The sequence below is a fragment of the Chroicocephalus ridibundus genome, chromosome 9 (assembly GCF_963924245.1).
Source record: "Chroicocephalus ridibundus chromosome 9, bChrRid1.1, whole genome shotgun sequence".
Classification (NCBI taxonomy): domain Eukaryota; kingdom Metazoa; phylum Chordata; class Aves; order Charadriiformes; family Laridae; genus Chroicocephalus; species Chroicocephalus ridibundus.
The window spans coordinates 49,589,046-49,601,265 of NC_086292.1; the positions used below are offsets into that span (position 1 = coordinate 49,589,046).

The 12,220-nt window shown below is 55.8% G+C and overlaps 1 protein-coding gene and 1 long non-coding RNA gene across 2 annotated transcripts in view; one reads left to right on the forward strand and one right to left on the reverse strand.

The window, feature by feature from the left end:
* The window catches only part of ADAMTS7 (ADAM metallopeptidase with thrombospondin type 1 motif 7), a 50,576-nt gene extending 43,490 nt beyond the window's left edge, over window positions 1–7,086 (forward strand). Inside the window, exon 24 of the mRNA XM_063346369.1 lies at window positions 5,437–7,086. Coding sequence (XP_063202439.1) covers window positions 5,437–5,609 — 173 coding nt within the window. The 3' untranslated portion in view covers window positions 5,610–7,086. The remainder of the gene's footprint in view (window positions 1–5,436) is intronic.
* Window positions 719–4,541, reverse strand: LOC134520671 (uncharacterized). Its single transcript, XR_010072513.1, has 3 exons — window positions 2,469–4,541; window positions 2,131–2,315; window positions 719–857 (listed from the first exon to the last, which is right to left on the reverse strand). It is a non-coding gene; the product is annotated as an uncharacterized LOC134520671 (long non-coding RNA).
* Window positions 7,087–12,220: the final 5,134 nt, after the last annotated feature.

The following is a 12,220-nucleotide window of genomic DNA, read 5'->3' on the forward strand; positions in this document are numbered from 1 at the left end:
TGCTGTGCAGGTCCCTGCGACGCGCCCCAACGCCGACACAACCCGGCCCACCCATGCCGTGTCTGCACGGTGGGTTGGCACGGCCCGGCATGGCTCCGGGGAAAACCTGGCCAATGGGAGGGAAAAACATAACAAACCTCGGGCAGATGGAGCAGGAAAGGCAGGTTTCCTCACCCCAGCAGGAACGGTAGGGTTTCCGTATTGCAGTGCTGCACAAGTGCTTTTTATGTAAATGACCTTGGTTTGACCAGCAGCGGTGGGAGATGCTGCTCCTCCGGCGGTGGGAGATGCTGCTCCTCCGGCGGTGGGAGATGCTTCTCCTCCCTCCTTCTTGGCAACTGCTGAGTAGATTTAAGTTTTAGAAAGTGTAAATCTCAATGGACCTGAGTGTCCAGCGCAACAATTAGGAGGGTACAAGAATCTGCTTCTCGTCTGCCCCGGGGGCAGGCACCCGAGGGACCCGGCGGCCGCAGCCCGGGCTCCTCTGCCAGGAGCCTCCTACCAACCCCTGCGGTAACAGCCTGGCAGGGAGGAGGCAAAGCCTAATCCCAACAACAAGATATTAACCCTCACTTAACTTTTCTGAAAACTCCCTGGAATACATCAAAGGCATATTTTTCCGTGCAGAAGAAAGACCTTCAGCAGAGAGGATATTGGCCTTGAAGTGCTAAAAACGGGGAAAACAAGGACAGAAATGAAGACAGGGTGCTTTACCCGTGGCCGAAGGAATGACTGCGCTTAGCCACGCGGGAACACTGGCAGTCACGCGCCGGGGGTCCTGCCTGGGTTCGGTTTCACTCGGTCTTGGAATAGAGGAGGGCTCAGCGCTGCTGCCAAGCCCCGTTTCCCGGCCTGGTCTGCGTGATAAAAAAAAGGCAGAAGCAGCAAAGGCTGTGGAGATGTGACACGGCTTGTCTGCTCAAGCCCCCTGCTCCTTGCAGGGCTGGCTGTGGGAAGCTCTGGACACGGTGTGTTTAAAGCGGTTTTGCATTTTGGAGAGGAAGCCAGGGGTCACGTTCAGCGACTCATTTCGGCAAAGCATTTTTCCCCCCCTCCCTGCACTCGTGAGAAGGAAGGGGAAGACAACGCAGGGCGCAGGGAAAGTCCTGGCTCTGCCACAGCTCTTCGGAAATTAGAATTTCTCTCTGTGGGATCCAGAGACTCTAAAAAATGGATAATCCCTCTGAACCCCTTAGAAGGCACCGGCATTTTCCTCCCTCTGCTCTGTAATTCCCAGGCTGGATGCTCCGGGGGTGTCGATGGGAGCTGAGCGAGACGTGCCGGGAGCAGCAGGGCTGACTCCTGAAAACTGGTGGGGTTTTTGTGCTTTTCTCCCAGTTTTCCAGGCTGCGGCCATGTCGGTGCCTGGTAGCGCGGCACATGGCACACGTGCTGACCAGCGACCGCGGCTCTGGTGCCGCCTGCCGTGAAACGTGCCGCTTTCGGCAGTGCTCATTCCCAGGGGAGCGCACCGCGGGGCCCGGAGCAGGAGCCTGGGATAATACTTGCTAAATTCGGCACCGGCTCTGAGAGCATCCCGAAGGCCAGAGGTCAGCCGCTTCATTCTCTGCTTTTGCTAGCTCAGCTCTAAGCTCAACCTTTCCTTGTTTTTACAAAACCTGTTCCAGGAAGTTTATTTTTCCCAAGCATAAAAGTAAACGCTTAGGTCTGTATGGCAGAAGCTTAAATGAAATTTAAAGCGACTTCCACGCCAACTTAAAAAAAAACAAACAAAAAAGTGGGGGTTTTCAGTTTTTAATGTGCTGACTTAGCCTGGATTTTAAAAGCCCTGCTTTAAGCTATTTCTTTAGTCTAAAATTTGGCATAATCTTGGACACTGGAGCGTGTGTTCAAATGAAGTGTTAGGATTATATAAAAAAAAATTGTTAATAGAAAAAAATAACAGTAAAAGCATTAAATGAAAATTGGGTCAATTCTGTAGGGACCCGCTCTGAAGAGCTGAAAAATTAAGTGCTTATTACAGTTTCCCTTGCCCAAGACCAAATTCCAGGGAGGAATCACGAGCTCCGCCAAGATTTTCAGACCTGAGCGTGACCCCGCACGCATCCACGCTGAGAGGATACATCAGACCGAAGCGCGGCCCGATCTGGAAAAATGATGAGCGCTCACCAACTCCCATTGACTTCATGTTATTAAAACGCTTTGGAAACCCGGAGTCCTGCGGCGGGGTCTGGCGGAAGGTCAGCAGCGTGGCTGCAGCGATGCCTCCAGCCAAGGGTGGTGGCTCTTCTCCGCCCTCCGCTGAGCCCGTCCCGGCTGCCATTCCGCGGTCGGCTCATACCTTTGCAGATAACCTGGCGCACAAAGAGAAATAACTCCTGGCAGGAGACCCACGGGCTTATTTATGCCTGTGTGCAGCTCTGCGTCCTGCAGGTACAGGGATTTCCGTGCGAGCTCCCAGGGTGCCGACCCGTTGGAAAGGGATCAGAGAAGAGCTAAACCATCACCTCTGCTCCTGGAAAGCGACCGGCCAGGGAGAGGCTCCGGCCCCGTGGCCTTTACAGCTCTTTCAAGGGAAGGCAGGAGGCAGCTTGGTTGCGATCCATAAATAGCTTTCTAGGAAGACGGCTGCGATAAGCAGAGGGCTCGTGAACGGAGACGAGCCCAGCAAGGCACAGCCGCAGCGGGCTAAAAATACTGAGCGCTCGGTGGGGTTCTGCCCCAGCACGGCATCCCGCAGGAGCATCGCCCGGGACTGACCCTCCGAAGCGCCGGTGACATTCCCATCCATCCCTGCAGTATTTTTAACTGAGTTCTCCTAAACACCGTGGAGTTTTTACTGCGGTTACACTTCCTCCATGCAACACAGTGAATAATTAACCCCCCGGAGCACACCAGCCCCTCTCCGTGCCTGTTGGGAGCCATCGCTGCGTTCCCCATCTCCGACTCAGTGTCGCGTCCAAAACCAGCAACCCGAACTACCACAAGTTTATAAATCCCGCGGGAAGCACGGGTCAGGCAGGTGGGGGTTACCCAGCGGCCATGCCCCGGTGAGGAGTAAATGATTGCGGAGTCCTGCTGGGGGGGAGCGATGGCTGGGGTCGGTGCGCTCAGCCGGCGCTGGCACCGCTGCGGTTTAAGGCCCAGCTCGGCCAGTGCATCCCAGTATTGCCGTCACCAACGCCAGCCGTTGGGGGCAGGACTGGGGGTTCTCCAGGCTGACGTGCCCTCAGGCTTTTCTCTCTCATCAGACACCCCAGAGGTGTTTTGGGATCCCTGCTTGAGACACCCCTGTCCTGCAGCACGTGCAAGCGGGAATACGTGTATTCATGTGCTCGAATGTCCCGATGTGAAAGGGTTCTGGGGGCTCGGGGGATGCCGTGCAGAGCCGCAGGGATGCTCCCAGGGAATACCATCCCTGAGACCCTGATGGAGCATCACACGAGTAAGCTGTTGCCTTTTCCGGACCGGCTCTGATGCTGTCGTGTGGCGTGGCTGCTCTCCCGGCAGGTTTGGGACGGGCACCGCTCCCGTCCCGTCCCTCTCTGGGCTTCACACCAATTCCTCATCCGCTCTGCTCAACCAGCAGGAAAAACCCACGTTTCCCCCCAGCACCCGGGGGGCTGGACCAAACCCCCAGCCTGGGAGTGCGATGTGGGGCTGGGATCTGGCGCTTGATCCCGGTCCATCGGCAGCCGCTGGAGCCGTCAGCACCAGCAGCTTCTGTGTTAAACGCTTTCTTCAGGGCACAGAGACACTATTGCCAGGCAGAAATAGCTGTTGCTCAAGAGGAAGAGAGGAAATACCTCTACTGAAATAGAAAATTAATTTTAGACCAGTATTGTGACCTCCTCACTGATGGGCTGGCGGGGGGTGAGGGCTGTGATTGAAATCCCAAACGGGGGGGAAAAGTCCCTGCTCTGCATCTGCTGCGTCTTCGCAGTAACCGCTGCGGGTCGGCTCATCCCCGTGGGAATGGGGGCAGCAGCCTTTCCCTCAGCAAAGCCTTTTGTTCGCAGAGGGGAGATGGCGAGGGGCAATGGTCAGCAAGCTGCCCGGCCTTGGTCCTGGTGTTTCCCCAGCAGAAAAGTGTCCTGAGAAAGAGAAAAGCCCCATTTTCTTGCTCCGTTCCTGTGTCTGCTTGGGGTGGTCCGGGCGGAGGGTGCCCAGGCACGGTCAGTGCCGGAGACCAGGGGCTGCCAGCCCTGTGCATCCGCCCCAGGGAGCATTGACTACCCTTTTTCAGAGAAGAGCTGTCATTTATTTTAATCACTTGTATAGGAGGCAAAATTAGACACAGCTGATGCAATTTAAATGAGTCTTACACAGCTGGGGGAGATGCTGGAGGCTCAGTGAGCCACAGATGTGTTTTGACATAAAGTAGAAAAGGAGGAAATCAAAAATGTAAGCAAACCAGCTATATATGCTTATAAACACTGCGTATTTGGTGATGGGTCTCTGCCGCTGTAAGCAAGCCGAGCTGCAGCCTGTTTGAGTCTGGTCTGGCTGGCGGCAGAGCTGGGAGCTGCGGGGGCTGGTTCTGCAGGCGCTGCCGACGCGCAGGGGAGGGCTGTCCCCTCCTGCCCACGGCCCGCGCCGTCCCGCGGGATGCGCCGCACCATGGTTTGCGTGGGGTGGCAGGTGTGAGGGCGTTTCGGGGTGGTGGGACATTACCAGCCTATGGCACCCCAAGGGCGAGGTCTCCATGGGGCAGTGCTCGCATCTCCCCGCGCCGTGAACCCAAGCGCTGGACCAAACGCCCCAACGTGGCGCTCCCGGCCCCGGAGAGGGATTTGTGATTTCCAGACTGTTTGCAGAGAGGAAACAGTTTCTGCAAACAGTTTGCTCAGCTTGAGAGGGACTCAGCCAGGGTGGCCAGGCTGTGATCCATGGCCACCACGGCCACTGCCGCACCGGCCCGGGCACTGCCCCCCCCAGCGGGGCCAGGTGCTGGCGCTGGAGCAGCGGTTCCCAAAACAAAGCCCATCCTCGAAGCAGCGTCAGTGTTGTTTTGAGATTTGCGAGACACCTGCAGGAAGCAAACCAGATGATGCGGGTTCTCAAAATAATCTAAACACAATGCAAAGAAAAATGAGTTATGGCCTTTCTGCCGCCGGCTGCTGGCGTTGCGGGAAGGTCTGGGGACGGGGAGGAGACGTCATTGCGGGAAGGTTTGTCGCCTCTCCCAGGCCTCCAGCCCAGACCCTCCTCGCCGGGGAGTGACCCCGGGCTCAGCCCCGCTCCCCCACGTGGTTTCCCTGCCCTGGGAAGATGCTGCAGAACTGTAAACAAGCACAGAGCTTTATTTCTGCTGGCAATTAGAAATAACGAGGGTGCTCGGTAGCCAGGTGAGGGAGGGCTCTGCGTTTGCTGAGGTCTGTCTTTGTCTCTGCCAACCACATGCCAATTTTTGCATCAAGCGCCCGATAACGGCACCGGCACTAACGCCGTCCCTGCCCTCTCGCCTCCCTCCAGGCTTCGTCTGCGAGCGCGACCGCTTGACCTTCGGCTTCTGCCAGACCCTGCGGGTCCTGGGAAGGTGCCACCTCCCAACAGTCCTCCTCCAGTGCTGCCGAAGCTGCCGCCAGCACGGACACCGCACGGCGCCCGACCGGGACCGCGGGGACGAGCGGGCCTCCAGGAGGTGACAGGACCGTCCCCGAGGGCGAGAAGCGCCAGGACCCCCGGCAGCTCCCGGAGCAGCGTGGCGGCAGCGGCGGCAGCTGGGTCACAGCCAGGACTTGCGGCTCTGCCTCATCCCATGGTGGTGCCGGATGGTGCCCGCGAGCCACGTGGTGCTCCTTCAAAACACGGGGAAAGCTTGATTTCTTTTATTTGTGCTACACTATAACGGTGCTCAATCCATCGGTCTGTAAAATAAGGTCTGGCGTGGGCTGGGGGTGCGGGTCCCGCTGGTCCCGCGGGAGATGCCGGGGCAGCTGGGACCCTCTGTCGGGGTCATGCTGCCACTGGGCGACCGGCGGGGAAACATTTTGGGGAAGGGAAACCAAAAGCAGCAATAATTTGGGGGATACCCCTCAGAAATGCTTATGGTGCTATCATTTGACATTTTCAGCCTCTTGATGGTGTTGGCAGGCCAGCACGAAACTCTTGACTTTTATTATTATTTTTATATGTATGAAGTGAGCATCTAGCGTTTCACCAGTCCAGCCGACCATTTGGGTTAGGTGGGGTTTTTTTTTTTCCTTAAGGGACTTGAAGCTGGCAACCCATTTCTGTAATTTTCATTAAAATGTTTACACACTGAACCTAAATAGCCGTAATTTAAAAATGGAGACAGGGCAGAGGAACACAGTATCAGCTTCAGGTACCCCCCCGAGTCCAGGGCTCGCAGGGGGTGCGAAGGCTCCGTACCCCCGTCTCCCCACTGCTGGCTTTCTCTGCCGAAGCCGTTGCCCGTATCGCTCTGGAGCCGAGGGGATGCTCAGGGACACCAAGGCAGGAGCGAAGTGACGCGTTGGAGTCCAAGAGGGCATTCCCTTGCGTGTATTTGTGAAGGAGAGGGACAGCTCTGGCCCCGTGGCGGGCAGTGCGTCCTCGTCCCTCCGTCCTTCCTCCCGAGTGGCAGAGTACTTACACGCCTGCCTTTCTGCGTGCAGTTACGGCGTAGCAGTTTAATGGTTGTTTAAGGTGTTTTTCTGGGTTCTTACAAGCTAAAAACCTTTTTTCCTGCTTATCTAGATTCACCTCTGTTAAAGTTAGCTGATTCTTTTAAGTAGAATATCCAATATTGTACGAGGAGCGGCACTGGGCCAGCACAGCCCTCACCGCCCGGCCCGGCGGTGCTGGGTGTTAATCCCTCCCTGGCTGAGGGAGGATTTCTGTTAGCCTGGTCCCCGGAGGAGGGTCGGGAGCATTTAGGTAGGAACTCCTTTCCGTAGTACTCTTCAGGCTATGGAGGACGCCCCAAATCTGGGAGACCATGAAGGCAATCCTCCCGGCACCAGGCGGAGAAGGGCGCGAGCCCCGCGCCGTGCGTGCGGCGGGGTCGCACAGCCCAGGGTGGGTCCCCTCCGCACCCGGGCTGTCGGGAACAGCGTTCAGTCCCACAACAGGGGAAATTCCTGTCTGTAATCTGTATGTAAAACACAAGCCATGACTTCACCATTTGTGTTTTATTCCTTTCCAACGTGGTGTAAATTTTTTCTGTTCCAAGAGCCCGTGTTCAGTCCTGTTTTCCTTCCCACTGGCACCATCCGTCCCATGCTTCCGTCACGCTCCCAGGTTTTGCTAAGGGATAGCAACTAAATGTGTTGGGGTTTAGTGGCTATAGCTCACGAGTGTGTTAAATTAAACAGTTACTGAAGGAAATGGTAGGGTTTCATATTTTCTCTTCCCCCTGGGGAATTTTGAGGGATTTTTCACTGAAAATGCAGTTAAGTGGAGCCGGTTTAGGTACTGGCAGCAGCGGGGGTGTGATTGCTCTCAGAGCCGCAGCAGGAAGGGGCAATCAGGTTGCATCTGAAAATCATTTAAGGCTGCCGTTTGCAACTGGGATCTGCGTGACTGGAAGGTGAGTTGGGTGGATGGGAAAGTGCTGGCAGCCCGCTGCGGCCTCGCACGTCGAAAGGCTTCAGCCCCTGCATGGTGGTGATGCCTACTCCGGGCTGGCAAATCAATCCATTTCAGTGCTGAGCCGGCCCGGCGAGCCTCTCCTGCGGCACCGTCCGTGTGCAGGGTCACATCCACGGCTGGGACGAGGGCACGGGATAGTCCCTCCTACGGGAGACCCAGCCAAACCCATCGCACCGTCGGAGCGATGGTGTTGGGAATGCCAGGGAGGCGATTGCAGCCGAGGGGAAGACCGCAACGGCAGCTGCCGTTTCGTAAATGCGTCAGCCTGGCCAGACCTAACCCTTTGGGAATATGCTGATGAAACCGGCCCTAAATCAAAGGCACTGAGCTTCTGCGAGAGCTCTGTGCGCCGTGTGCCGCTTGGCAAGCGGGTTTTCTTGTTAGCCCGGCAGTGTTTCGTGCACCCGCGAGTGGAGCCGGTCCCCGAGCATCCCCAGCCGGCACGGCCGCGGCGCGGGAGGGGATCCACGGCCAGAGCACGGTGCCCACCAGCGCCTCCGTGTCCCCACAGCCCCGGCCAGGCTGGGCCCCTGTGGCACAGGGAACCACAGCAGCCAGGGAAAACCTTTCTGTTTCAACCCCAAATTCTTGCTGTTTCAAGAAGGGCCAACGCCGACGTGTCTGAGGCCTCGGTGTTTGCAGAGCAGAGGCGGGCGCCCCGGCCCTGCGACGACTCTCAGCTGTCACAACACAGCGATGGGGATGGCGTGTCCTTTGGGAAGGGCTGAGCAGAGCCGGTTCCCAAGCGCTCGGACCGGGAGCAGCAGGAATTAATGTAAACCAAGAGCCTGGCCAGCCCCTGAGCCTGACGGCTCCCGAACGGCGGAGATTCCTGGCGGGCACTGAGGCTGGAGAAGTTTGCCTCGCAGTGTGGGCATTCCGTCTAATTTTTAGCCACGTAACAAGCCGGGCCTCCTACAAGCACATCAAGAGCGTTATGAGTAAAAATCACACACACCTTGCGTAAATACCTGCAATATTTTCTTTCAATGAGACACCTGCAGCGTGGAACATGGACTGCGACGGTAAATGAAAACCTCTGGGGAACTGGGGCGGTTCTGACTCTGCTCCTGCCGTTGCTGGCTCTGCCATGGCTAGCGGCAGGGTGGGCTGTAAGCCACGGGGCCGCAGGAGCACGCGCGGGCAGAGCTCCCCCAGCAGCAGCACCGGACCCTTCCCGGGAGCAGAGCTCAGCTTTGGTAGCGTCCCTGGGTTCTACTTGCTCCTTGTAACCAAGGAACTAACCAGAAAAGCCTTTTTTTTCTTCTTTTAAAGAGGCTTTTATTAATGTGTCAACACAAGAAGGATGTTACTTGAGAAATAACTGCTGCAGCAGTGTGCAGAGGAAAGCAGGAAAGTAATTACAAATCAAAAGATGTTTGAACTAGATGCTTTTCCCTGGGGTATCCAAGGATGTTGTGCCAGGAAATCAAATTTTTCCTTTTTGCTAGGTCAATTAAGAGTATGAAAGAGAAACGCAGGAATACGTCAGCCCCCCACCGCAGAGGTCCCCGAGCTCCACGGCCACTGTCCTTCAGCCAGGCCCCGGCAGAACGGAAGGAATCCCGCCACCGCCGCTGGGTCCCTCCGGTGACGCACCGAGAACACGCGTGTGTTTGACCGGAGACCCCGGCGGAGCCTCCCGAAGAGCCCTGGCTGTGCCCAGCGCCGACGGGAGAAAAGCCCTCCGTCATGCGTTTCATTGGAGGTACAGGATGCTGGTGACCAGGACGCACTCACTTTGTCATTCTAAGGTACTTTTGGTTCATTACTTCAGAAAGACCCCGTTGGAGACTGACGCTGCAGAACTCACATGCTTCATTTGGCGCACAGTAAAGGGGGGGATTCCCGCTCATTGTGAGCCGTAGCAATGGGGGGGTCGAAGTCCCTCTGACCTTTGGCCGCTCGGTTTTACTTGGCCCGTTTGAAAAACATTTGGTTTCCCCGCTAAGCCGTCGGAGGCTACAGGGAATTTCGTCCTTGCAGCCTGGTCGCCTCCCAGCAGCGGCTGGACACCTGCACTGGGCTAATGGGAGCCGTGGGCTGGTTTTTAAGGCAGGAACACACATTTATACAAATCTAGGCAAGCTTAATTACAACAGCAACCGATACTGGGGCTGCGTCTCCTCTTTCAAATGAGCTGTTCTTAAATTCTTTTGTCATGGAAGGCTTTTTTGCGTGCGTGGCATACGCTGTGCCTTCCTCTGCAGGCGGCTCAGGCTGACTGAGACCTGCTGGCCCCTGTCCCTGCACATACACCTGCACGGATCCACAGATACACACATATACAGGTATATATTCAGCAAGACCCTGCTGCTAGGACGGGGAATTGGGAAAGCACCTGTGTGGTGTAGGGAGTCGGCTTGAGCAGCCAAAGGGTCCCTGGGCTCCACTTGCCGCAGCGCTGGAGCGGGGGGACCAGGGGCTGCAGCCGAAAAAGAGCAGAAATCACCGGGATGCTGAGGATGGAGGAGGAAACTAACTGCTTTGGGCAACACCACGCGATACGATCCGCAGCACAGAGCTGCCCTTTGTCCCCTGCTTTCTAGCCCCAGGCTGCAACGAGCTGATTTGTCAGTAGGAATAGTTCCTTTTATTTGATAAAAGGCAGACGTAGAATCTATTTTTATGTTTAAGAGCATTTTCAAGGCCAATAAGTGGCTCAACCAGCAGCAGCAGGCGGATAATTTACTGCTGTCCTGCACCTCCCTGCTTGGCCTTTGCACGCGAACGCCTCTGGCCTCTGCCTTCGCTCCCCTCCGTACCGCTGAGCTGGGAAAAGACTCTAAATGCCCTTTTCCCGGGAGCCAAATCTTTGGTTCCGCTGCGCTGGAGTTGGAAAAAACCTGTCCCTCCCATTCAAATGGCTTCATCCCCAGGGACTTCGGAAAGGAGAGGTAGGAGGAACCGGGAGGGATCCTGCTCCCCCCCCAGCAGCCATGGCTCTTTGGACAAAAGTTGGGAAGTTCTGTCTTAAAATGGTTCCCGTGGGATGAGCAAATCCCGGGTGCAGGTGCTGCAGGGGGTCCTGAACTCAGGGGCCCTGGCAGTGCCCGAGGAAAACTGAGAGCATCCCTGGCAGGGCTCTCCGGGCTGCTCTTGGTCCCGGGGCAGCCACTTCTCTGCCACTTTAGATCCCCAACCCCAGGTGTTTCAGCAGCTCATGAAGGAGAGAAGAGCTGAGGGGAAGGGGAAGACAAAATTCTGAATAACGGGAAAAGTCTAAAAAGATAAAACCCGACACAACCCAAATATAGAAAGTTAAAACCGGAAATTTAGGCAAATAAAGCTCCACAATCACTAGAAACCCCGTTTCCAAAGTTTCCTAGGAGGTTGCACTCAGCTTCTGGATTGCAGATTCATCCTTTCCACCTGCTCCCAAAGCGATCCAATGCCCAGGCTGCCTCGGAAGCCGGGCTGAGTTGTTTAGTGAGTAAACGCAGAGGTGGGCCATCCCAGCCCCCTTCGCCCGCGGCTTTTCCCGCGCCCCCAGGGCTCCTCGTGACCCTGACCCCGTACGCCCAGCACCAAGCTCTGACAGATGCTCCTGAGGAGTTTTTTCCTTTATTTTCCACAGAGGAAACAGAACAAACAATATGTTTTTAAAAAAGGATTTCAGCTAAGTTTCCTGAAATCTATTGTGATCGCCAGCTGGTAATTACCGAACAGGGAAAGAATTGCTCACAGGCTTCACTTGCCGTTTTTCGGGCGAACAGATGATAAATCCACAGAAGGCGGATTTGGAACAAGGGAAAGCCCTTGCGTTGCACAGGCTTCATTCTCGAGAAACTGATGATGAAGTTAATTTAAAAAATAGTCTGATTCTGGAGCCAATCGACCCTCAAGTGCGGGTTCCAGATGCTCTGCTCAGGTGCGCTTTGGTCGCCGGCGGCTGTTTGAGCCCAGGGATGCACAGGGACGATACGGGTGGCTCGGGCCAAACCAGAAGACAATTTAAGTTTGGTGCAAATGAAGGGTGAACGAACCCCCTTGGGCAGGCCGCTTGCTCCTTCAGAGTAATATTTAAACCTGGTCAGTTGTCTGTTTTCATTGCAGAAACACTGACTTCAATGGAGGACCTTTCCTCCCAGATTTTGCTGGATTCCAGCCTGCAGCTGCGGCTCCCTCCTGACGGCCCTGAAACTGAACTTCCAAAGGACTTTGCCTAGTTTTTTTCAGGACCAATTGTAAATATGAAACCTCCCCGAAATATTTTCTGTTTCTCTGCAGACTTTCAGTTTGTGCTTTTATTTATAAACCTCCGATTGTGCTGCAGGTCAGCCATGCAAACCCTTGACAAGAAGACACCGTCGAGGCTGGCCGTGCTCAGGGTCCCCACCTCTTCTCCCACCTCCACCCAGTGGCTTCTAAGTAGCCTTTTCTCACCCCCACCTTGTCGGGGGTAGGATTAAATTGGCCATCTCCGCACCGTGTCAGTCAGGGGAGCTGGATCCAGCCCAGTTTCTGGAGACAGACGTCAGGCGTGATTTAGGAAAAAGTTTTGCAAGACGTGAGAGCTCCCTTTTAGTGGGCAACGAAGAATGTGGGAAAGAACTGGGCTAGGCTCCAGCGGGAAATTTGTGAAGAAGGCTTGTGACTATAAAAGGAGACTGGGGCTGGTGGTGTTAAACCAGGGGAAGGCGAAAGGAGGGTGCTCAGAGCC